Source organism: Elgaria multicarinata, chromosome 2, assembly GCF_023053635.1.
Source record: "Elgaria multicarinata webbii isolate HBS135686 ecotype San Diego chromosome 2, rElgMul1.1.pri, whole genome shotgun sequence".
NCBI lineage: Eukaryota > Metazoa > Chordata > Lepidosauria > Squamata > Anguidae > Elgaria > Elgaria multicarinata.
Genome location: NC_086172.1, coordinates 77450116 through 77472091, shown reverse-complemented (window position 1 = coordinate 77472091; position 21976 = coordinate 77450116). Strand labels below are relative to the sequence as shown.

The 21976-nt window shown below is 39.8% G+C and overlaps 1 protein-coding gene across 1 annotated transcript in view; it reads left to right on the top strand.

The window, feature by feature from the left end:
- The window catches only part of NUP160 (nucleoporin 160), a 35928-nt gene extending 15740 nt beyond the window's left edge, over positions 1 to 20188 (top strand). Inside the window, exons 16-36 of the mRNA XM_063116817.1 lie at positions 1045 to 1172; positions 1264 to 1424; positions 1852 to 1985; positions 2848 to 2918; positions 3164 to 3320; positions 3914 to 3983; positions 5984 to 6082; positions 6743 to 6862; positions 7019 to 7114; positions 7225 to 7319; positions 9689 to 9785; positions 9867 to 9972; positions 12075 to 12235; positions 12675 to 12735; positions 13340 to 13450; positions 14462 to 14585; positions 15439 to 15540; positions 16182 to 16323; positions 17793 to 17918; positions 18417 to 18521; positions 19616 to 20188. Of these exons, the coding sequence (XP_062972887.1) occupies positions 1045 to 1172; positions 1264 to 1424; positions 1852 to 1985; positions 2848 to 2918; positions 3164 to 3320; positions 3914 to 3983; positions 5984 to 6082; positions 6743 to 6862; positions 7019 to 7114; positions 7225 to 7319; positions 9689 to 9785; positions 9867 to 9972; positions 12075 to 12235; positions 12675 to 12735; positions 13340 to 13450; positions 14462 to 14585; positions 15439 to 15540; positions 16182 to 16323; positions 17793 to 17918; positions 18417 to 18521; positions 19616 to 19702 (2353 nt within the window). The 3' untranslated portion in view covers positions 19703 to 20188. The remainder of the gene's footprint in view (positions 1 to 1044; positions 1173 to 1263; positions 1425 to 1851; positions 1986 to 2847; positions 2919 to 3163; positions 3321 to 3913; positions 3984 to 5983; positions 6083 to 6742; positions 6863 to 7018; positions 7115 to 7224; positions 7320 to 9688; positions 9786 to 9866; positions 9973 to 12074; positions 12236 to 12674; positions 12736 to 13339; positions 13451 to 14461; positions 14586 to 15438; positions 15541 to 16181; positions 16324 to 17792; positions 17919 to 18416; positions 18522 to 19615) is intronic.
- The last annotated feature ends 1788 nt before the right edge of the window (positions 20189 to 21976 follow it).

Here is a 21976-nt window from a genome sequence, read left to right as displayed (position 1 = left end):
TGAACATTGTAAGCTCAACATATAATGATTCATTTTCTCATTTCCTCTATTGATTTTAATTGCATAAGTACATGAATGATTTCTCGCTACATAATTCTAGTAGGTGATGGTTCTTGGGTTAATTGTTCATTTCCTCTGAGAAGGCAGGGGCAACAGTGTTGATGCCCCCCTGTGAAGTAATGCCCTTCCAATTTTTAGTGGAAAAGGGGGCAAAAGCACCAATGACAATTCTACTTCCAATTTTTAGGCCTTACCTAAAAAGATTTGACCTCAGCTTTTTGTTTAAAAAGGCCCTTACATTTGCCTTGTTTGAAAGTCCTCTCTCATGAAGGCTCTTCCTCCCTCAACCATCACCACCAGCAGCCATTCCTGGAGGCTGTACTGAGGGAGATGAGAGGGAGAGCAGGGCCATTTCACTAGCCTTGCTAAAATAATTATCCCCCCCCTTCCCTCCTTGTGTGTTGTGTCTTTTTAGATTGTAAGCCAGCGGCAGGAACTGTCTTGTTTAATTGTTTAGATGTAAGTTGCTTTGGGAGACTTTTTGGCTGAGGGGCAGCATAGAAATTCTGCTACTACTACATTTTCCCAATCGAGGAAGGTTCACTGTTCTCTCAGACAGCTGAAAGACCGGGTCTCCAGAAGAGGCCCAAGCCAGTTAGGGCCAAGGCCTGCATTACAAACTAGTTTCCCAGGGTCCCTATGGCTAAAGAGCTGCCACATAATGCAAAGTTGTGTAGTCCCTCTGATATAGAACAAGTCGTTCCCTGGCAATTGGCATGTGAATCTTGGCAGTCAGTACAGCAGAAGATCATTTCAGAATGACTAATTTTGAACAATTTCCTGTCCCTATGAGTATCATAGCCCATGAGATAGCAAGCAAAAAGCTGGTGAAAAGTTGAAGGATGCCACACCCCATAATTGATTGAGTGTGTTTGGGGAGGGGGGATCATCTGCTTTCTCTATTATATCTACCTTTCATGATTGATAGCTTCTCAATGTATTTCATGAAACTTGATCATAGGTTGGTTTTTTTGTTTTTTGCAGAGAAAATCTGATAGAAGATATGCACAGCAAACTACAAGAGATCAAAAACCCAATCAATGCTATTGGAGTGCTGATCCGGGAAATGGACTATGAGACAGATGTGGAAATGGAAAGAGGATTCAGTATTGGTGAGAGGCCAACAGATCTACTCTTCCTCCCTATATCATTTTAATTAAGTGGAAGCTGTATAATTTTTTGCCCTTTTCTTTCTTTTCACAGCTCAACCGCTAAATGTACGCATGCATCTTTCACAGCTCTATGGTAGTAGCACAACAGTAAATATGGTATGTCGGTGTGTACACAAGATGTCCATGACCCGCTTCCTGATTTGTCGGGACGTGTTGATTTTACAGCAGTACTTGCTACGTCTTGAAGGTGCTGTGAGTATACTTTAATGGAGTTAATGTATATCCTCAAACACAAGCATCCTTAGGAATCCTAAAACATAGTATACACAGCATTACTGGAACAGCATCCATTTTGTGGTAGAGGAAAAGGAAGTGGAACAATGGAAAGGTTACATAACAGCTGGGCTGGATGAATATTTCTCCCTGGCTGACATGATATTCAGTTTCTCATGCTGATGGTAGGCTCCTCTTTGGTGCTTTTGGCATTATGCCTGCCTGCCATGGAGCTAGACCTCGAGTCCAAAATTTCCTTAGTCTTTCCAAACGTTGCCCAAGCTATGATGTCTTTTTGTTATACCTATGGTGAGGATTTGTGATATACTTAGTTGCATCTTTGTGAATGATGTGAAATGACTTGCCATTGACTGCTATTTAATGTCTATCAATGTGCTGTTTTTAGGCAATTTTGGGAGGAGGCCAGCTATTCCATACTCAACAGAGCCTGCTGCATCGTACATCTCATTTGATATTATCTTATTACCTGATCAAGTGGGCAAGTCAGCGCTTGGCATCAGATGTTCCAGTTGATGAATTGTAAGTTTTCAATGTTTAGTTTGTAGTTAATATGACAAAAGTAGCACAGCCAGTCTCTCTCCCATTAATAAAAGACAGCCATTTTTTTTACAATAATAAGCAGTTAATTTGTGCAAGCTCTGCTTAACTCCTGTTAGGCCTGTTTCTTAGTCTTGTTTCTGTTACTGCTACTCTCTGAGAGATTCTTCCTAACAAAAATGCCATAATTTTTTTCACCAGAGTTCATTTTGGACTGGTAGCTTAGAACTGCATTTCCATGGGATGTTACGATAGTGTAGGTTCTTCCTGCCATTTAAAGCTGTATAGATTACTTCTAGAAAATAGATACCCCCCTCCACAGATTATTGAAATTGCTGATTAACAAGAAGAAACTTGAATACATTTCTATTCCAGAAGATGTTTTGTTGTTCTGAATGTAATTTCCATCTGTGTGTACTTTTCAATTTGATTTCAAGGGCTGAAGGCCATTTACATTTGACATTGTAAAATCTCATGTTTTAGCATGTGATTTTTACATGATATTGTCAAATGAAAATACTTTTTGGGAAAAGCAAACTCATGTTTGAGAAAATTGTTGAAAGCTCTTTTAAAGAAGGTGTAGGCTTCCACCTTTTTATATGTTGTAGCTGTTTCATACAGTTCCTTCACAGCTACAACTAAGTCACCATATGATGACTTTCATGTTGGCCCTGATAATTGTGGAGTAACCTCACTGTGGCATTAGATTGCAAGATGTTATGCATTCTATCTCTTCTACATATCCAGGTTTGATTTTTTTTCTTTGAAGAATTGTTAGATCTATGTAGTGTTAGAATGTAAAAAAAAACTTCTCTAGATTGCTAAGTAATGTATCTTCCTTTAGGGAATCCAATCTACAGCATCTTTCTGTATTAAAACTGACTGATTCCACAACTCTAACACCACTCAAACTAGGTAAGAAGTGCTATAAGGTTTTTGCCTCAATTTTGATTTTAAAACCCTTCCTCCCCTCTTCCCCTGATTCATTAGATGTGGGAGACAGGATGGGAAGGCCTTTAAATTTGAGGGGTCAAGTAAGGAACATGTTTATTGCATTATTAGTGTGTAATGCATGTGACTAACAAGTACAGCCTAAAAGCTTGTCTGGCAATTTATCGTTGTATGGTGGTCTTGATAACATTTAAAAAAATCTTTTCTAGTGTCCAGCCCTCAAACTATCGTGGAACTGTTCTTTCAGGAGGTAGCCCGAAAACACATAATATCTCAACTCTTCCAGTCTAATGCAGCCTTGGATGAAACGGGTTTGAGTTGGCCTCAAATGTTTTCTGCAGTTTCCAGTTATCTCCTGCAGTTTTTGTATCCTTCACTTTTTACTTCTATCTGAACAATGGAAACAAGCTATGTTTCCTTCTAATCCTCTAGCACAAGGGTGCAAAACCTCTCTCAATCCAAGGATGGAATTTCATTTTGCTGAAGCTTTCTGGGGCCGCATTCTATTGGTGGGCAGGGCTGAAGGCAAAAGCAGGTGGAGCCAAGATACTAAAAATACCCACCTGTTACAGGTTAAAGCTCTTACTGCCAGTAATGAAGCCTTTGGAGAGGCATTTCAACAATTTAGAACAAGGGAAATGCCAGAGATGTAAGCACTAGGAACAACTGTCAAATAGTTTTTCAAACAGGTGTGTAGTACGTATTGCTCAGGTATTGACAAGCTGCTGTTCCTGTAGTCTTTCAAACCAAACCTATTTTTGGTTTCCTGTTATTTCTTCCCCTTGCATCTTCTACCTATATCCCTCTGCTGCAGCCTTATTCATCAACATTTTGCATTCATTCATTTCTGTGTCTGGCCTATGAATACTTTGTATGCCACACAGACTATACTACAGGCTTGCTATGTATTAAAGTCTTTTCATCAGTTGAAGAACCTATATTCCTTATACAGTCCTCAGGTGGCCAAGTAATCCAAGTTTCCTCTTTCCAGAATGTTTGATGGGGGCTTGTCAGTATGCACAGCTGCAGGTGAGACCTTAATGTGAAAAAAAATCTTCAAGAGAGTAATCCTTTGGTCCCTATAAAGCATCGGCGGGGGAGTGCATTGGATAGTTCAGATTCCTGGATCCAGGGTCAGAGACACTGCTCCGACCTTGGACCCAGGAGTCCAAGCTCCCCCCCCATCACAGCTGGTGCAGAGAGAACTGTGCCAGCTGCCTCTCCAGGGTCGCTAGGGAAGGTAAAGGGGGCATTCATGTGGGCCAGGAGGGGTTGGGACTGGGGAGGCTGGCTTACAAATAATCCTCTGGCCTCCCCAGCCTCCTTCCCTCCCCGTCCCTGATGCCTCAAACAGATGGGTGAAAACACCTGTCTTGCTGAAATACAGAGCAGGAGTGCGGAGGCAAAGATTGTTTCTGCGCTCCTCCCATTTTACACAGTTTGGAGGCTGTCAGGCATCCAAATAGTAGCCCAAATTTTGCATTAAGAAAAGCCATATTTTATATAAATTCCTTGATTGTGAGCCATGGGGCCATAGATAACTTGCAGGAAACAAGATTACTACCACCTTTTTGTTTTGCAAGGCTCCTGGACACCAGTATACTTTCCCCCAAAATTGCAAAGTAATTAGCAAGTAATACAACCTTTGACAGACTGTAAGCCAGTGCAGACATTACAGAGGTTAGCAAATTGGGAGCCAGTCTCAAGAATGTGCGCTTCTCCTCCTCATCTGCTCTCTCCTCACTGGAACAAATGCTTACACACACAGACACACACACCATCTGTTTGAGTAGTTCAGCACCAATGTTAACCACGCCTAACCAGGATTTATTTGAATCAGAACATTGTAAACCTAAATATACACAGCTAAAAAAGTATTAAATTGTTAACAAAACCACTAGAAAAAAATTAAAAGCGATAAAAAGCAATTTACAACAATTAAAACCATGTGTTACCATGGAGAAACTTGTTTAAAGGCAACCCTGATTAGTCTAATTTCTGTGGATATTTGGGAAACATGCACTTCATTCCAGGGAAGAAGTGCATGTTCCCAAGGCTGACTTATGGCATACTAACTAAGGGTTATCAGGGAAGCTAATGTTGTGTCTGCCCCAACTTGCTGTTCTCTGGCAAAAGTGTTATAAGCTATTTGATGCAGCCATGTTGTACTCAACCCTAGCTGCAGAGTGTATATGTCATAACTGGGAGATCGTTATTAACATGTTCAGGAAGCATTTACTTCAATACTTGTTGGGAAACTATTAGTTTAAGTATATTTATTTATTTACGCATTTTTATCCCGCCATTCAGCCAAAAAAGGCTCTCATGGCAGCTTACAAAAATATTTCTTGACAGTCCCTGCCCACAGGCTTACAATCTAAAAAACATGACACAAAAGGAAAGGGGATTGGGAGGGGGGAGGAGGGGGGAAAGAAAAGCAAATTCAGGCACTACATTCTTAGTTACAAAGTTCAGCAGTGACATTTGACATTTGGTAGGAGGGAGGAGGTTCTGAGGAGTTGTGACCTTAGCGGCGGGGTTTGGAATATGATGTTAATCATGTGCACTGAATTGGTCCATAAAATACAGATCATGAGTTGTCCTTCTGTGAACTAAAGAGCTTCTTCTGTTAATGGAAGGGACTGCAATCTGGTGAAGGCTCCCCGCTGGCAGAAGTAGGGAAGTGGTTTTGTATTGATTCCCCCCCAAGTGCCACCTCGCACAATTTTCTGGTGGGGGGGGCCAAACCATCTGGAGCAAATATTTGTGGGGCACAGGTGGCTGCATGGGGGAAGGGAGAATCTGTGGAAAGTGCCTCCCTTTTTTCTGCCATCAGGAGCGTTCTGTGAGTGGAATGTGGCTCACTAAAACTTAGGGTCCATGCTTAGAGGTCTGGATCAGAACCCAACCTAGCCATTTGCTAGTCCATGCTTTTCATTAGATTTCACTGAATCATGCCTACTTGAGGATAATGGAAATGAAGAAATAACCTTCCTCTGTCTGATTAGTGGGTGTTATTTGTGCATCAGGAATATATTCGTTTATTGGAACCATGGTGTAACGTGAATGTGGGATCGTGCTGTTTCATGATGGGACGATGTTACCTTGTTATGGGAGAAGGACATAAGGTAAAACTTTATTTCTATGCAGCCAATGAAGATTTTATTTGGAAAAGTGTTGGTTGAGTTGAGAGACAAAAGGAGAGAAGTTGGTGTGGACCAGGAATGGACAACTTGTGGCCCTCCAGATGTTTTGGCCTGCAGCTCCCATCAGTCCTAGACAGCATAGCTGAATTGTAGATCAAAACATCTGGAGGGCCACATGTTGCCCACTCCTACTTTAGGCAGTGGTTGTCTCAGCTAAGAGAGATTCTCAATTATTTTTATAGAGCTTTATGTCTGCAGGTTGACCTAGATTTGATTACATTTTAGGACAAATGGGAGGAAAAACCTCACAGGAGACTGCATCACCACACTGTGCTTTATTGAAGGAATTTAACTACATATCCACCTCTGTTCTTGGTAGAATGGTTTGATGTTATTCCCTAACCTTCAGGGGAACGGTCTTGGGGAGAACGGCAGCTGTTCTAGGAGGAGAAGGCTGAAATGTCCTTGTGTGCATGCAATTCTTCAGATCCCTGCTAGAAAGTTTATATTTTATAAGTTAGCCATATTCTTCAACCTTCTGATACCTAGAATAGTACTAGCAGAATAGTATGGGACTGATCCAGATTTAGGGCTAAACTTGTAATAGTTGAGAAGTATTAGCCTAATTCTGATTTTCTTTAGGCTCTGGACTGTTTCTGCCAAGCAGCTTCAGAAGTTGGAAAAGAAGAGTTTTTGGATAGACTAATTAGATCTGAGGATGTAGAAATGGCTTCAACCCCTCGGCTGCAGTACTATGATAAGGTATTTTTTGGTTACTGAAGAAAAGTAATATAGTCCTTGTTGTCTCTATGTGTGTAACTCTTATTTTTATGGAAGGTAAGGCATGTTTTGTTGATGTGTTAGCTGTCCTCAAATGAACATTCGTAAAACATTCATGACTGAATGTCTCCCCTCTAGGTTCTGCGTCTTTTAGACACAATGGGTCTACCTGAGCTGATCATTCAACTGTCTACTTTAGCAATCACAGAAGCAGCTGATGATTGGAGAAGTCAAGTAAGAGATTAATTTTTCCATTGCTGAAATGCTCACCCTTCTCATATAGCATTGGGCTATTTTTTTCTAGCTGGTTAGAGGTTGTTGTAACTGTTATATTTGTACTTTAGGCTACCTTGAGGACTTGCATTTTCAAACACCACTTGGATTTAGGACATAACACTCAAGCATATGAAGCTTTAACCCATAACCCAGATCCTGGCAGGTAATATTTCATATCTTTTAGTCATAGCTACGTGTTATTTATAGCGTACTAATATTTTTTACCATGTTCTTTAAAAATGCCTGCACATTTAAGCCAGGATCTAAAGAAGGATGTGTGTACATGCAGGGGAGAGAAATGCACCAGTAGCAGAACCTTGACGTTCAATTTTCCTCTTCACCAGTTCCCGGTACCAAAGCAGCTTGTCTGTTGTGGGAAAAGTAAAAGTTTGATTCTTAATGGTGAAACAGCTTACTGGCTTTTCCTTTCAGTTTGTATCCAAAGTTAGCAAATAATTTTGCTTTTCAGGGTTGAATTATAACTCCTAATGACTCACAGGCCACACTATGGGCCTGTTCACATGCAATGGTGGCAAATTGTGGGTTAATTAACCCAATATTTGCCAAGTTCCGTGCTGCACTTACCATTTGAATGTGTAGGCTCTGATTGTCCCAGTTGTAGGTTGCTTTGTGATGTGCAAACTGAGACGTTTTGGGTTGTTTGTATCGTGGTAATTGCTTACCCAAAAATTTAGCAGAGTGCGAATAGCAGCAGCAGCGTGGAGCTGGAAATGGTTTCAGCTTGGAGTTAAGAACAAAAAAGAAGCACTCACGGTCTTTGGTCAGTAAGAAACTTTACTGACACTAAATAAATTACTTACAGAATAAATGGTCATATATACAGTCCTTTCACCAACAGTACAGCAACACAACGTAGCAGTAATATATCAGCAGTAAGATAATGTCATAGCAATTTCAGCAGCAGTCTGATAATGTCAGCAGTAAGAAGCCTTACAACATGGACTTCTTAAATACACTTTTCTCCTTGGCCCAATTAACCAATAGTCTCTTCATCTTGTACTTCTCGTACCGCACGTAGGCCAGGGAAGAATCTGCTTCATACTGGACTTCTCCTGGCAGAGACAATCTGGCCAAGGACATCTTTTTAACTCTTTAGAGTCCTTTTCCTTCTGTGGGTAAAAACCTAACCCCAACAGTTTGTGGGTTAAACTAACCCAAAGTTAATCTGATAACTAATCATAGGTTAATTTTGGATACTTTAATCCATGAATAATCCAAAGTGTCCAGGACCGCACATCGTGACATAACCTACAATAGGGCTGATCGGAGGTTGCATATTCAAATCAAAAACAGCTTGCACATGGTATGCAGCCTGGCAAATCATGGGTTAATTAATTAGCTCATGATTTGCTGATGTTAAGTGTGAACTGGGTTTATTTCTTGCTCTTTTCTAAAGGAAACTGAGAAATGTTTGTTTAAAGGAATAGATTGAATAGATTAGAATAGATTGATTTATGAGAGTGCTTTATCTCTCCATGTGAGGATTCTATAATCTTGTGATGTAACTGATGTATAGAACGTCCATTTGTATGTCTGGCTGCCCAGTTGTATGCAAATAAAATCTGCATACATATCTGTTTGTTTTCAGAGTTAATCAGAGCCTGCACATTCAAAGTTAAGTGGCTCACATGCAGCACCATTGCCAGAGAATTGCATCTCTGGATTATTGCATTAGGCTGCAAGTTCACAGTGCTTATTTATCATGGGTCAACAGATTTTGGCTGTGCTTGGTAGCCAAATATTAGTTGCCACACCTTTGGAGAATTTTGGGAAAAGGCAGGTCTCTTCTCATCGTGCAGTAGGCATTGGGAAGCAGCATAGGAAAGTCACGGTACTTCTGACTTTCACCGAACTCTGCCCCTGCACTATGTAAGTGAAACTGAAGGGGGTTGAGGAGGATGGATAAATACCTCTCACTTGTTATGAAGTAGTCTTCTAAGTTTTCTGCAGTGTGCAGAGAACTCAGTGGGAGCAGGGAGATGATATTTTCTTGGTGCTGGACATGTGGCACTTGTGTTTCTGTGTTCACTTTGACTGCAACATTAAATGATGATTTGCATGTTTGAAAGGCATCACAGATCAGCACTACAGACTGAATTTGCATATTTTAAACAGCCTTTTTTTAAACTGAACTAGTTCATACATTCAGCTGTGAATCAAAGTGATGTAGTTGTGCATGTCTGAATCAGTTCTGGGTTCTACGTGGCTTTCTTCAGGGGGTTATGACAAAAATCACTACATATTGGGAGAAAGTAAGTTGGCACTTTGTATTGCTATAAAGTTGTTTTGTTATAAAGTTGTGTACATTGTTTCCAGCCACACATATTGCTCTTAGATTCCATTGCTAACCAGTGGCTTATTTACTGTAAATCACACCATATGGGCATCTAACACCATAACATGCTGGAATCCTTTTGCTTATGAATTACTCAGTTATAAGATGAATTTGTTTTATAAACTACTCACTTCCTATCAGTGCTTGAAAATTTTAGTGCTTTTTTTCCTTCCTAGGCAGCTGGATTGTTTACGACAGTTGGTGGTAGTTCTTTGTGAACGCTCCCAGCTGCAGGACCTTGTAGAGTTTCCATATGTGAATCTTCAGAATGAGGTAAATAGTTGGCTCTCGTACGGAGCAAGGGAGGGGTATGTGGAACTCTTTAGTGATGTTTAACTACTATCTGTGTTATAGGTTGTGGGAATAATTGAATATCGTGCTCGGGCAGTAGATCTGATGACACACAATTACTATGAACTGCTATATGCTTTCCACGTTTATCGCCATAACTACCGGAAAGGTATGACAGATCATATGAAGAGGAAATTTCCTCAACTGTTCAAATGTTGATCCATGTGACATTTATGGGAGGAAACTTTGCTGATTTCAGAGGTGGAGGAAAACCAGTTGAGGGCAGATTTGCAGGGGGGAATTGTCAGGCATAGGAGTGGTTTAGCAGCTCTCCGACTCACCAGTTCTCCACTGAAAGTGCCCACCCCTGCATTCCCCTTACCTTAAAAATGCAGGATTGGTACTATGTAGTTACAGAATCTACCCATAATTGAATGAAAGTGTAAAATTGAAAGGAATGCCTCACATGCTTCTGAGAGTTCGACACCACGCATCCATGGTGGAGGCTTGGACTATGCTTTTATAGTGTTTGTTCTTAGAGGAAACATTTTTCTACAACTCAATGGTGGTCTTGTTTGTTTCTACACACACACACACACACACACACACACACTCACCTCCACCTTCCCTGCCCCTGATAGCATAAGATTCTTCACTTAATGGGTTAGTTCACCTGTAATACCAAGCTATAGCTTGGCATTCAGTGCAAAAGCCCTTTCAGCAATGGTGCGCTGTCTGTGGAATACCTTCCCCAGTGAGACATCTACATTATAGTGTTTTTGACACCAGGTGAAAGCCTCCTTATCTCAGGGATTTTAAGATCTGCTTTTAGATCTTCACACTGTTTTATTCCTACTGTTGGTTTTCCATTTGGTTTTCTTGTGTGCTGCTGTTGGTTTTGTCTTTTAGCTGATTTATCTGGCTGCTGTTTTTATTGCTACTTTGTATTTTGTGTTTAATTATATACCACCCAGAAAACTTCAGTTATTGGCCAGTTTAAATGTGTAGTAAGTAAATGACTACATTTTTGGTTTCATGTGCCTCTTCCCTTTCCTCTCTCCTTCCCCTTGCACATTCTGATCAATTAGCTACTTCCTGCTTTGTGGAAAATGGCTACATCTGAATTGATAAACCATGGTTTGTGTTTGCCGTCCAAATTAGGATCACAAGCTGGTTTACAGTTCTGGTTTGGAGAGCAAGTGCAAACCTTTGTGTGACAGCCTAGATACAACAGCAAACCAGTTTTCTGTGAACTAGGAAGTAACTAAAGAGTCTAAAGAGAGGGAAGTGTTCAAGCTTAAGTCTCAGTTATGTAATGCCAAACCATTGTTTGGCATTACATGTGAGCCATCACTTTATGAAGAATAATTTCTGATACATTTTATGACTCCTCTCAACAATCCTTGGAAGATTAGAGTATAACCTTTCCTGATGTTCATACTTCTTTGTCATTCTGATATTCAGTTCTGTGTCTGCATTTATTTGGGTTGTACCTCCTAGGTGACTAGTTTTTCTTCTAGGTTATTGTTGTGTTTTCCTTTTTTGTGTTTACCAGTTATTTGTGTTTCTCAATAACTTGGACATATTTTGATTTGGATACCTTATTTTAGTGTGGGGGGAGGAAACTTACACCCCTCAGCTTAATTTCAAATGCCCTCTGCTGATGAGATGCACTCTGCCTGCTTCAAGCACCAATACTTGTTTCTTAACCATGCAAATGAAGCTTCGGCATCTATCCCCATATCCAGGTTGTATGTGTTGAGGACTTCTCTTAATACCAGGCTTAAATCAGTCTTAAACTGGTTTGCTAGTTCCTCTTTCCAGGAAAACCTGGGAATTCTTACTCTGGTATGGAAATCCGTAGGATCATTTATAGAATTCTCAACATCTCCATTAAGGTACAATTCCCAGGTTTCTTTGAGGGAAGTCAGGGCAGTTAAACTTCTATAAAACAGCTCTGTACCCTTAGACACCCACTTAATTTTCTCCGTTCTGTGGAATCTTGTGGTTATATCTCCTGACCTAGTGTTACATTTTGAAGCATTACAAGGCATTACATAGCTTTGGCTATGGGGCAGTATATAAATGAAATAAATAAATAAATAATTTCTCTACTGCTTATGATTTTTTTTTTTTGGTCTACTAGTCTTAAATTATAGTATGGAAATTGTTTCTACTCCTTCCTACTATAGGTTATTCTGTTCTGAAGCTGGCAAATTTCAGTGGCAGGGGGAGATGCTGTTCTGATGTATTGTCTGTTGTCTTCTTCAGCTGGAACAGTGATGTTTGAATATGGAATGCGCCTTGGCAGAGAAGTTCGCACCCTCCCTGGTCTGCAGAAGCAAGCAAACTGTTACCTTGCAGCAATTAATTGTTTGCGCCTGATTCGCCCTGAATATGCATGGATAGTACAACCAGCTTCTGGTGCAGTGGTATGGAACTTCCCCTTTTCAGGATTCAATCTCCTTTACTGGCAGTCTGTCTTTGGCAAAGATGTGTGGGGAACATAACGAGAAGGAATTTTAGATAGCTGTGCTGTTGGCGATGGTGAATAGCAGGGTTGTAGGGGGAAATGGCAAGGAACTGTTGGTGAAGCTGAAACTTTCCCCATGACTGCTGTGGATTTTAAGACCTTCAGCAGACACTGGCCACATGTCCAAACTTTTCTCTATAGCCATAATTGCTAGAAATATAATAGGGATGGGTGGGGGAGGCTTGACAAACTGAGGATGCCAATTTACATGTTTTTGTAGTGAAATCTGGGGAGAGAGTACACACAATTCTGATTATGTTTCAGTAGTAATGAAGATGTAGAGATTAAAGACTTTTAAATTCAGTGAAGTTTAGAGCGCTTTTTCTGTCTCATACTAGTATGAACGACCAGGAGCATCCCCCAAGCGAACTCATGACGGAGAGTGTGCTGCTGCCCCAAGTGAGTGGTTTGTGGTTCTGTGTACTTCCAAATTCTGTTGTTAAATTTTGATCAGCTTAAGCTATGTCTGACTTGCAGGCTTTCCAGATCATGTATTTGTGTGGTTTTTATTTCATGGTTGTTGTGCTCGTCTTGCTCCTTCCTGTTCTCCCATATCTCATTCACATATTCAGTTTTTCTCTGTGTTCATGCATGCTTTTGCTAGCTGACTGGGGTGCCCCATTGATGTGAGTGTGGCACACCAGTCTGTCACCCAACTTGATCAACACCCAATTTGTTCACAATAGTTGTGAACTATTATAGACCAATCTATAATAATATCAAAAAAAGTTCAAAGGACCTTGTTGCAGTGGGAAATCATTACTTCAGTTTGGCTTTAAATTATCACTTCCAGCTGAACACTGGTGCTCAATTTTGGGGGCTGATTGGGAAAGTCTAATATCAGGAAACTTGTGTGAAATTTGAGGCTGACTTAAAACACAACTAGTATACTACCTTCATTACAGTGCTGAATTTTATCAATATATTGCCTATTTATGCTCTAAGTTCTCAAAAGCAGTCTTTTGAGCTTGCCACAGTATAATTAAATTTTATTTTGGTACAGCGGGAAGTCAGATTGAAATCTTGGAGCTACAGGATTTGGAAAGAGAATGTATGTTGGCTCGCATACGGCTAACTTTGGCACAGCATGATCCATCAACAACTGCTATTACAGGTAAGGTTGGAATTTATACTCTACTTTAAATCCTTTTGTACAGGAGCAAGCAGCATATAGTCTGCATGTGGGTTTATTTATTTATTTATTTATTTATTACATTTCTATACCGCCCAATAGCCGGAGCTCTCTGGGCGATTCACAAAAATTAAAACCATTCAAAGTATAAAACAACAGTATACAACAGTATAAAACCATAATATAAAATACAATATAAAAACTCAACCAGATAAAAACAGCAGCAATGCAAAATTACAAATTTAAAACCATGTTATTTAAAATTTATAGATTGTTAAAATGTTGGGAGAATAAAAAGGTCTTCACCTGGTGTCTAAAAGCATATAATGTAGGTGCCAAGCGAACCTCCTTAGGGAGCTCATTCCACAGCCGGGGTGCCACAGCAGAGAAGGCCCTCCTCCTGGTAGCCACCTGCCTCACTTCCTTTGGCAGGGGCTCACGGAGAAGGACCCCTGAAGATGACCTTAGGGTCCGGGCAGGTACATATGGGAGGAGGCGTTCCTTCAGATAACCTGGCCCCAAGCTGTTTAGGGCTTTAAATGTTAATTTCCTGTGGGTTATCAGTAATCCACAGGAAATAAGTGCTTGTGCCCAGCTTTTCCTGGCCTGTGTGTGTTATGTGAGGCAGAAGGGGCGGGGCCAAAATACCAGCATAAAGTTTTTATTGCCAGTAACTAAGACTTAGGAGTGGCATTTTAATATTTAGAATAGGGAGAAAACCACGCAAAATTTGGGAAATCATCAAATAATCAGTAGTTGGGGGAAAGGGGGCAGGGCAGTCTGAGGAACCCTGGAGAACTGGATTGGGTCCCAGGTTGGCTGGCTTTAGCCCCTTGGACCTGAGCCCTGCACCCCTGGTCTGGATTATTAATTACTGTTATTGAAATCAGAGTAGGTTTTATGTTAATCAATGAAAGTGTATAATTGTGTTTTACGGCAAACCTGAGCATATATGTTTTGAAATGGCATTATCCTGTTTTGTTACTTCTCCAGGAAACTCATCCCCGAAGGAGTTGGTTACCCTGTTGGTGCAGGCTGGTCTCTTTGACACTGCCATTTCCCTCTGCCAGACCTACAACCTTTCCTTAAGACCTGTGTTTGAGGCGCTTACTTTCAAGTATGTAACAGATTATTGGCGTTATTCGCATATATAACATGAATGCTGAAATACCAAGAAACATTTATTGATTTTTTGTCAAAAGTATTTCCTTTAAAATTAGATTTGAAAGTACATACCTTTTCAATTGAAACCACATGGTCTGATAATAAAACAAATTCTAAGCCTATGAGTGGAGTCCTGACCAGAAGGTTGGTAAGGAAGGAGTCTGAGATATTAAGGAATCTCCTTGAGTACTATTTTTCTTGGTAGAAATCTAAATAAATAATTTTTTACACAAGCTCATTCATCACAAATATCTCCATGGACTAAACCGTGAAATTAATGGATTTGGTGCTTTCCAGAGCCAGTATGGCACAAAAATAAGAATCCTCATGACTTTTACAAAGGTCACCGGTGTATCCACTGTTGTGTTCTGTCTTGGTATTTGTTTTGGTTGCATCCCAATTAAAGATCATGAAGATCCGAGCCTTAGATCAGTGTGTTTGTGCTATGGTGGTGCTGGCAAGCACTGAATCTGTGACTTTCATGTGCAGTATATAGACATCAAGATCAGCTTTAATTTGATTGGGGTGCCAATATCAGCTTTAATTTGATAGGCACCTGGTTGGCCACTGTGGGAACACAATGCTGGTCTACATAGGTCTTTGGTCTGATGCAGCATGGCTCTTACGTTCTAGGTGGCCTTGGTCATGATACTATTTTTCAGCTCGGTTCATAAAGTTGCTGTGAGGATACAATGGGATAACCTCATGTATTCTTTGGCAGAAGCAAATAATTTAGTGGTGTTGTTTATTTTATAATAGGTTTAGAGTTACTACTTTCATATATAGACGGCTTGTATGTATTCCAGATGTATTAAACTCCAGTTTGGAGGGGAAGCAGCTTTGACAGAAGCATGGGACTGGTTAGCTGCCAATCAGTTCTCCTCAGTCATCACAACCAAGAAGACCAGGTAATGTATGTTTTGCAAGAGAATAATCAAATATCTGATAAATCTGCATGGAAGATTTCTTTTTAATAAAATACAGTAACTTCAGTTTAAGGATCAAGCATGTGTAGTAATAATGGCCAGATTCATATGATTGGGGAAAGAAAATAAGCCATCGTAGCTTATTTCCCCTGTGTGTCTCGGTTGCACACCATGTCATTACCATATTTACCTGCTCTGGGAGTGGTTTGTCCTATCTGAACCTGGTGAGGGTGTGCAGTGGGGGTGAGTGACAAACTCCACAACCCTAGAACAAGCCGTGGGTTATGGGGTGGTACGTAAACCCACCAGCCACATGGCCTCGCTGGTTTTAGATGACATGACAAATTGCACCTGGCATGGGTAATTATGGTATGACATGGTGTGTGATCAGCATGTGCAGCGTGGGAAAATAAGCTACAATGGCTTATCTTCCTTCCCCAATCATGCGAGCCCAGTCAGTATGTAGTTGCCTTGTTTCAACCAGTTCTGTGAACCATCCATAAATTGGGGAAGGGAGACTTTCACTGGTAATCTGAAACATGCATGCTTCTTTCTATATCTACAGTATATTTATATCTATATCTAACTGGTAAATAGTAAAAGTTATTCCAAATCCATTGCAGTGCAACAGATGAAGCATGGCGTCTCTTATCCTCCTACCTGGACAGATACACGTTCCAGAATAGCCCATACCATCGCTGTGTAATCAACAAGTTGCTGTCTCATGGGGTGCCCTTGCCTAACTGGCTTATCAACAGTTATAAAGTAAGTATATAAATTTGTGCAAAACTAAGTTGGGATTGAGGGAGGATGGGTGTACAAAACTGACCATTGCTTTCCAGGTGTCTGCTTAAATTGTGTATTAAACAGGTTTCAGATTTTCTTTATAGTCTGATTCAAAGTTGTTAGTAATTTCCAAGGATTAGTAATCAAGAAACTAGAGACTGCACTGTTGTCAGTAAATGGAATGCTCTTAATGTAGTAGAGGGACTGGGTTTTTTTTTCTTGTTTGCTTTAAGTAATGTGATTGGATACTATCACAACCCTTCCTAAGAGCTAGATATCTGAGAAAAGTACATAACTCAAGGGGATAACTACATCTTGGGTACCTACTGGAATTCTTAAGGTAAAGAAGATTCACAAAAAGCTGAAATGGAATTTGGGGAAGTGTTGAAATCTGTCTGTTTACCATCTGACTTGTCCAAATTAAATCTCAACTTGTTAGCCCACATCCAATCCATCGCTGTGCTCAAGCAGTAGTTTAGGATTTCCACAGCCTCCTGGGCACCAGTTGAAAAGGGGAGAGAGAGACACTAATAGACAGATACACAGACCTGGGTATCATGAGCACATTGATGGCAAGCACCCAGCCCCCCACATGATCTTTCCCAACAGCTTTTTGTAGTTGTTAAACAGCTTTGGAGATACAATCCAGCTGAGATTCTTCACCCCAGTGTCCAAGGGGCTGAGCAGTAGTTCCCCAGGCCCACCGTGTAGGACCAGAGCCACTGCAACACAATGACTTCCAGCCCCAGAATGGCACCATTGTTGGCAGCATCAAAGACTGTTGAGAGAACTAGCAGAATCTTTTGGTATACCCCTCCTGTCTAGCTCGCAATATAGATCATCCACCAAGGCAACCAAGGTTGTTTCAGACCCTATAACCAAGTTATTTATGTATTTGTAGTCTTTGCCAACTAATGGAAATAACTTGCAAAAGTTTAAGAGGGTGGAAATTGGAAGCAACATATGGGGATCTGAAAAAGCAGCAGGGAGGCGAACTAACCATGGGCTAAGTTCAAGAAAGAAGGGAATTTGCAATCTTCTTTGCAAGTAGTTGCATTGCTTTATGTTTACCGTGACCTGGTTTCACATAACAGCAAGCCACCGTAGGTGAATTTCCCTGCGGGGATTGACATGCATTTTATCAAAATTGATTGATAAACAAACCCATGACCTATTTTATTATTGAGGGTGGCTTGTTAACCACCCCAACAACCTACCCACACTGGGTTCAGATGTAACAAAATGGGTTGAATATTCAAAACGGCCAGCACCACAATGAGAAGCCCCATGGAGAACTTATGCGGAAACCAGCTCAATGTGTTAGGTTCATGTAGATTCCACCAGCAATGAGGGCGACATCATTCATTTATCAGGCTGCTTGAATATAAGAATATTGCTCTAGCACCGTACTAGCTAGTGCCTGTTTAGTTTTATTTGTTTTTCTACAGAAAGTAGATGCTGCTGAACTTCTCCGCCTTTATTTGAACTACGACCTCCTGGAAGAAGCTGTGGATTTGGTGTTGGAATATGTGGATGCCTTACTTGGAAAAGGACATGATTACTTTGGCATTGAGGTACAATGGCTGTTTCTCTAGTTCAATTCACTATATAATTATATTCCATCACTTTTTATTCCATTTTTAAAAATAAAGAGCTGAAAAGAAACTCAGGCTTTTAAAAAGTGACTGTTATAATGTAGCTGGATCAAGATGGAGCCTTTAAAAACCAAGCACCTTCTGTTTAATGGATAGCTTAAAAACAAAAATGTGTAAAAAGGCCTTCTCAGTGGCCACACATAGATTTTGGAATTCCTGGCCCAAGGAGAGCTATTTGGCTCCTGGCTTTCTGCCAACTAGCCCTTTCTTTTCCCACAGGTATTTGACCTGCCAGGTTGATTTTTTTTTTAATGGACTGATCCCTTATCCTCAAGCTCTTCTTGTCTGTTGTGTCTCTTCATTGTTTTACTTGTATTACTTTTTTTGTGGTAAACTCAGGTTTTCCCTAGGCCCTTATTCTGGATTTTATATGTTGTATGCTACCCTGTAGTATTAAAGTTTTAATTTTCTTTTTAGTTCCCATTATCAGCTACAACGCCAATAGTTTGGCTTCCATATTCTGCAATTGACCAGCTTCTTCAGGCACTGGGAGAAAGCACAACTAATTACCATAACACAGTGGCAAGTATATCTAAGGAAAAGTAGAATTTGCTTATTCAACTCAAAATAGCTTTTACTATATTTTAATCAAATTTACTTTTAATAATGCAGCATTACAGAAGTCACCAACAAATAAAAATTAGAAGAGTATTTCTAATTGCAAATAAAGAGCTGGTTCAGAGTATTCTTTCTCATGCATGGAGCCTCATTGCTCCTCTTTGTGTGAACCATGATGAAATCAAGGAAGCCTCTAATTAACCGTAGTTTCTCAGTTCATAAAAACCAGGAAACAATGGTTACCAGGTTTCGGTACAAGCCAGGATATTAAACTACAGTTTGAAGTTAAATATCTTGGCTTGTTCTGAAGCTGGTGACTCATTTCCCAATTTGTATGAAATTGGAAATGATGGTTACTTAGAGGCTTCCTAGTTTAATCGTGGATTGTGGCAAAAGGGATGCATGCATGGCCTGTGCATATTATGGCCTCTACATATTTTGACTTAATAAGCCAAAATCATCTTGTATAGCCATCATCTGTCAGGTCAAGATGAATGATAACAAGGAAATAAGACCTGAGTATGGTAAAATATTTTCACATATAAAATTACAGCTGTCTTCACAGTGTTTTGATGACTAATGATAGCAGCTTATATGCTTACTATGCCTCCTGAAAAGTGGTTCCTCATTTTCCTGAGGAACCAGCTCAGGAAAATGAGGGCTATCCTCCAGCAAACCCAAGCACACTTGGGGAGGGGCAAAATATTGTCATAAAAATTGACCTGTTACAGATATTTCTCCTGTTTTATGAATGAGGAAGTTCATAAAGCTTGTATATATAACATCAACCAGTCCCCAAGGCAATCTGCAACTCATTCACCTGCCCCCTCTCCAGTGGAGGGAAGACCCTGGAACTTGGACTGTCAACTGTTGAGGGTCCAAAGAGACAGCCATGTCACCCAATCTTGTAATATTTTATATTGTATCAGATTTTAATTGTTTTAAGCCACTTTGGGAGCCAATGGTGGCTGAAAAAATGTGATATAAATGTAATAAAGGGCAGTCATATTTTTATTCCCATTCTCTCAGAAAATAATTGTGCTACTTTTCTTTTCTAGCTATACCAGAAGGTTCATGACAAATTAGAATTCTACCAAAACCAGGTTAATAAGGCAACACGAGATCTTCTGTATCGTCGAAACTAGCAAAATGGCCTTGATTGTGTGACCTCACTTAATCACCTTGTGCCTAATGGCCCTTGAAGAGAAAACTTCAAAAACTGTGCTTGTGGCAAATGTGCATAACTGGCATGAATATCTGTGAAGCATTTGCTTTGCATGGGTTGGTTGGGGTTATAGTGAGCCCTATGCACTACTGGTGGTGCTATTATTACAAATTCTATTTTTTCATAATGATCCAAAACATTCCCTACCAGGAGATGGTAGGCATTTTTTTAATATGTTGGGGGCACTGAGTTAATTTAAACTTCAACAAAGTCTGTGCTGAGCTGGGTGGCAGTGATTTCCAGTAATGAAAAAATGTTTGTACATTGCATGTTCCTACCATCTTTCTACTGAATTATTTTGTATTATCTCCTTCCTTGTACTGTATTATATATGGGCGCTAATGGTAAACTTATTTATTGTGACAGTTTTTGAATTATCTTTAATAAAATGAAAGATTTGTTAAAACTCCAGATCAATTTTTAACAAAATAGCTTAAAATAGTACATCATTCATAAGGAGAGCATGTCTGTTTTGAAAGAGACAAGTAGAAAGTGTGATCTGATGTTTTCATGGGAAAAGAAAATAGTAAGAAGAAAATGATCAGTTTTTACCCGTTCTCCTTGGAAGAATCTATTCCTGTCAGTACTGACAATTTGCTGAAGCAATGTCAAAGTGTGGATGCTTCCTATTTATGAAGTGCTGCTTTGTCACCATCAACATAAATTAAAATTTCCGATCCAGAATGTTGCAGTTGAAGTACTAGAAAAATGCATTACCTTAACATCAAATGCTCAACCTTCAGGAAAGATTATAAATTAATTGCGTTGAAAATCCCTAGAATAAGCCAAGATTCTTGCACATTTAGACAATTTCATTTTAGCACCGTAGTAATAAAGTAGATGCTTGGAGCAGGTTTCAGTACTGATCCAACTATAGCACAGGGAGGTGACTCAATTAAAATGTCAGCCTGCCACCATCATCAGTACTGTTCACCTCAATGCAAGGGAGATGTAGGCCTTCTGATGTTTACAGTTCTGCTAGTATCCTATATGTTCACATGCAACCCTTCTTCGTTAAATGGCAGTTTAAGAAATTGGGGCCCAACCAAGTGGCCAAATTTAATCTCGTTCCCCGGGGAAAACTATTAATGGTCCTAACATTTGTGCATTTTAGAGGTGGGGGTAAATGGAGGGATATAAAATGTGCATCTTTCACAAAATAACTCTGCAAGAGTTGGTAAAATGTAATGAGCAATCAAAAAAGTGGTCCCCCCCCACAAGCTTTGTGTCTGTGTAGTCCTGAAGCACTGCTAAGGAAAAATGTTACTTCAGTGATGTAGACATATCAATCATAGCTGCAACTACGTCTTATCACTTGAAACCCAGATGATGCCAACTTGTCCTCGTGCAGCTGAAGAAAACATTTCTCCCCTATATTACAGTGTTGAAATATAGCTCCAGAAGTTTAACAATTAGTGGTAAACAATGTAACACAAATGTGACCGTAACATTTTGTAAACTCTAGTTTTACAGTATCCTCAGAGGTTGTTTACATGCATTCCTTCACATCATAGAGGTGTTACCTAGACAATACCAACAATATTCCTCCCTCTTCTCAACCACTATCAGCAATTGTCTAGGGCTGATAGGAGTTAGAGGCCAAAACATCTGGAGGACAAGTTGTCTATCCCTGTATTAGTGTGTGGCAGATGAAAGTGTGACTTTTTAAAATACAGCTGGGGCTCAACAGAAGAAAGATAAAGGTTTACTTTGTTTTAGTGATATTCTGATCTCTGAAAAAAGTATTTTCAATGTTACTCTAGAAGTACATTTGAATATTTTATTTTAGGTCTGGAGAATAGTCTGAAGAGACATGAATGACCTAGTTCTTGCAATTGAAAATTAACAGCTCTGCCCTTGAGTGCTGCCCATATGGAAGACTATATAGGAACTATATTATGCCTAATTATTATTATTATTATTATTATTATTATTATTATTATTATTATTATTTATATAGCACCATCAATGTACATGGTGCTGATATAAACACCATTATTAATATAAACACCATTATCCTCCACACTGTTGACATATATCCTGAGTATATTGTATATATATGGTATATATTTGCAAATACATGGTATATATTTGCAAAAGGTGAGACCTGCCAACTTGCACGGTGGTGACTATCTGCCATAGTTGCAGACAAACTCCATTATCAGTTAGCTGGGCTATTATTTTACTACTGGCA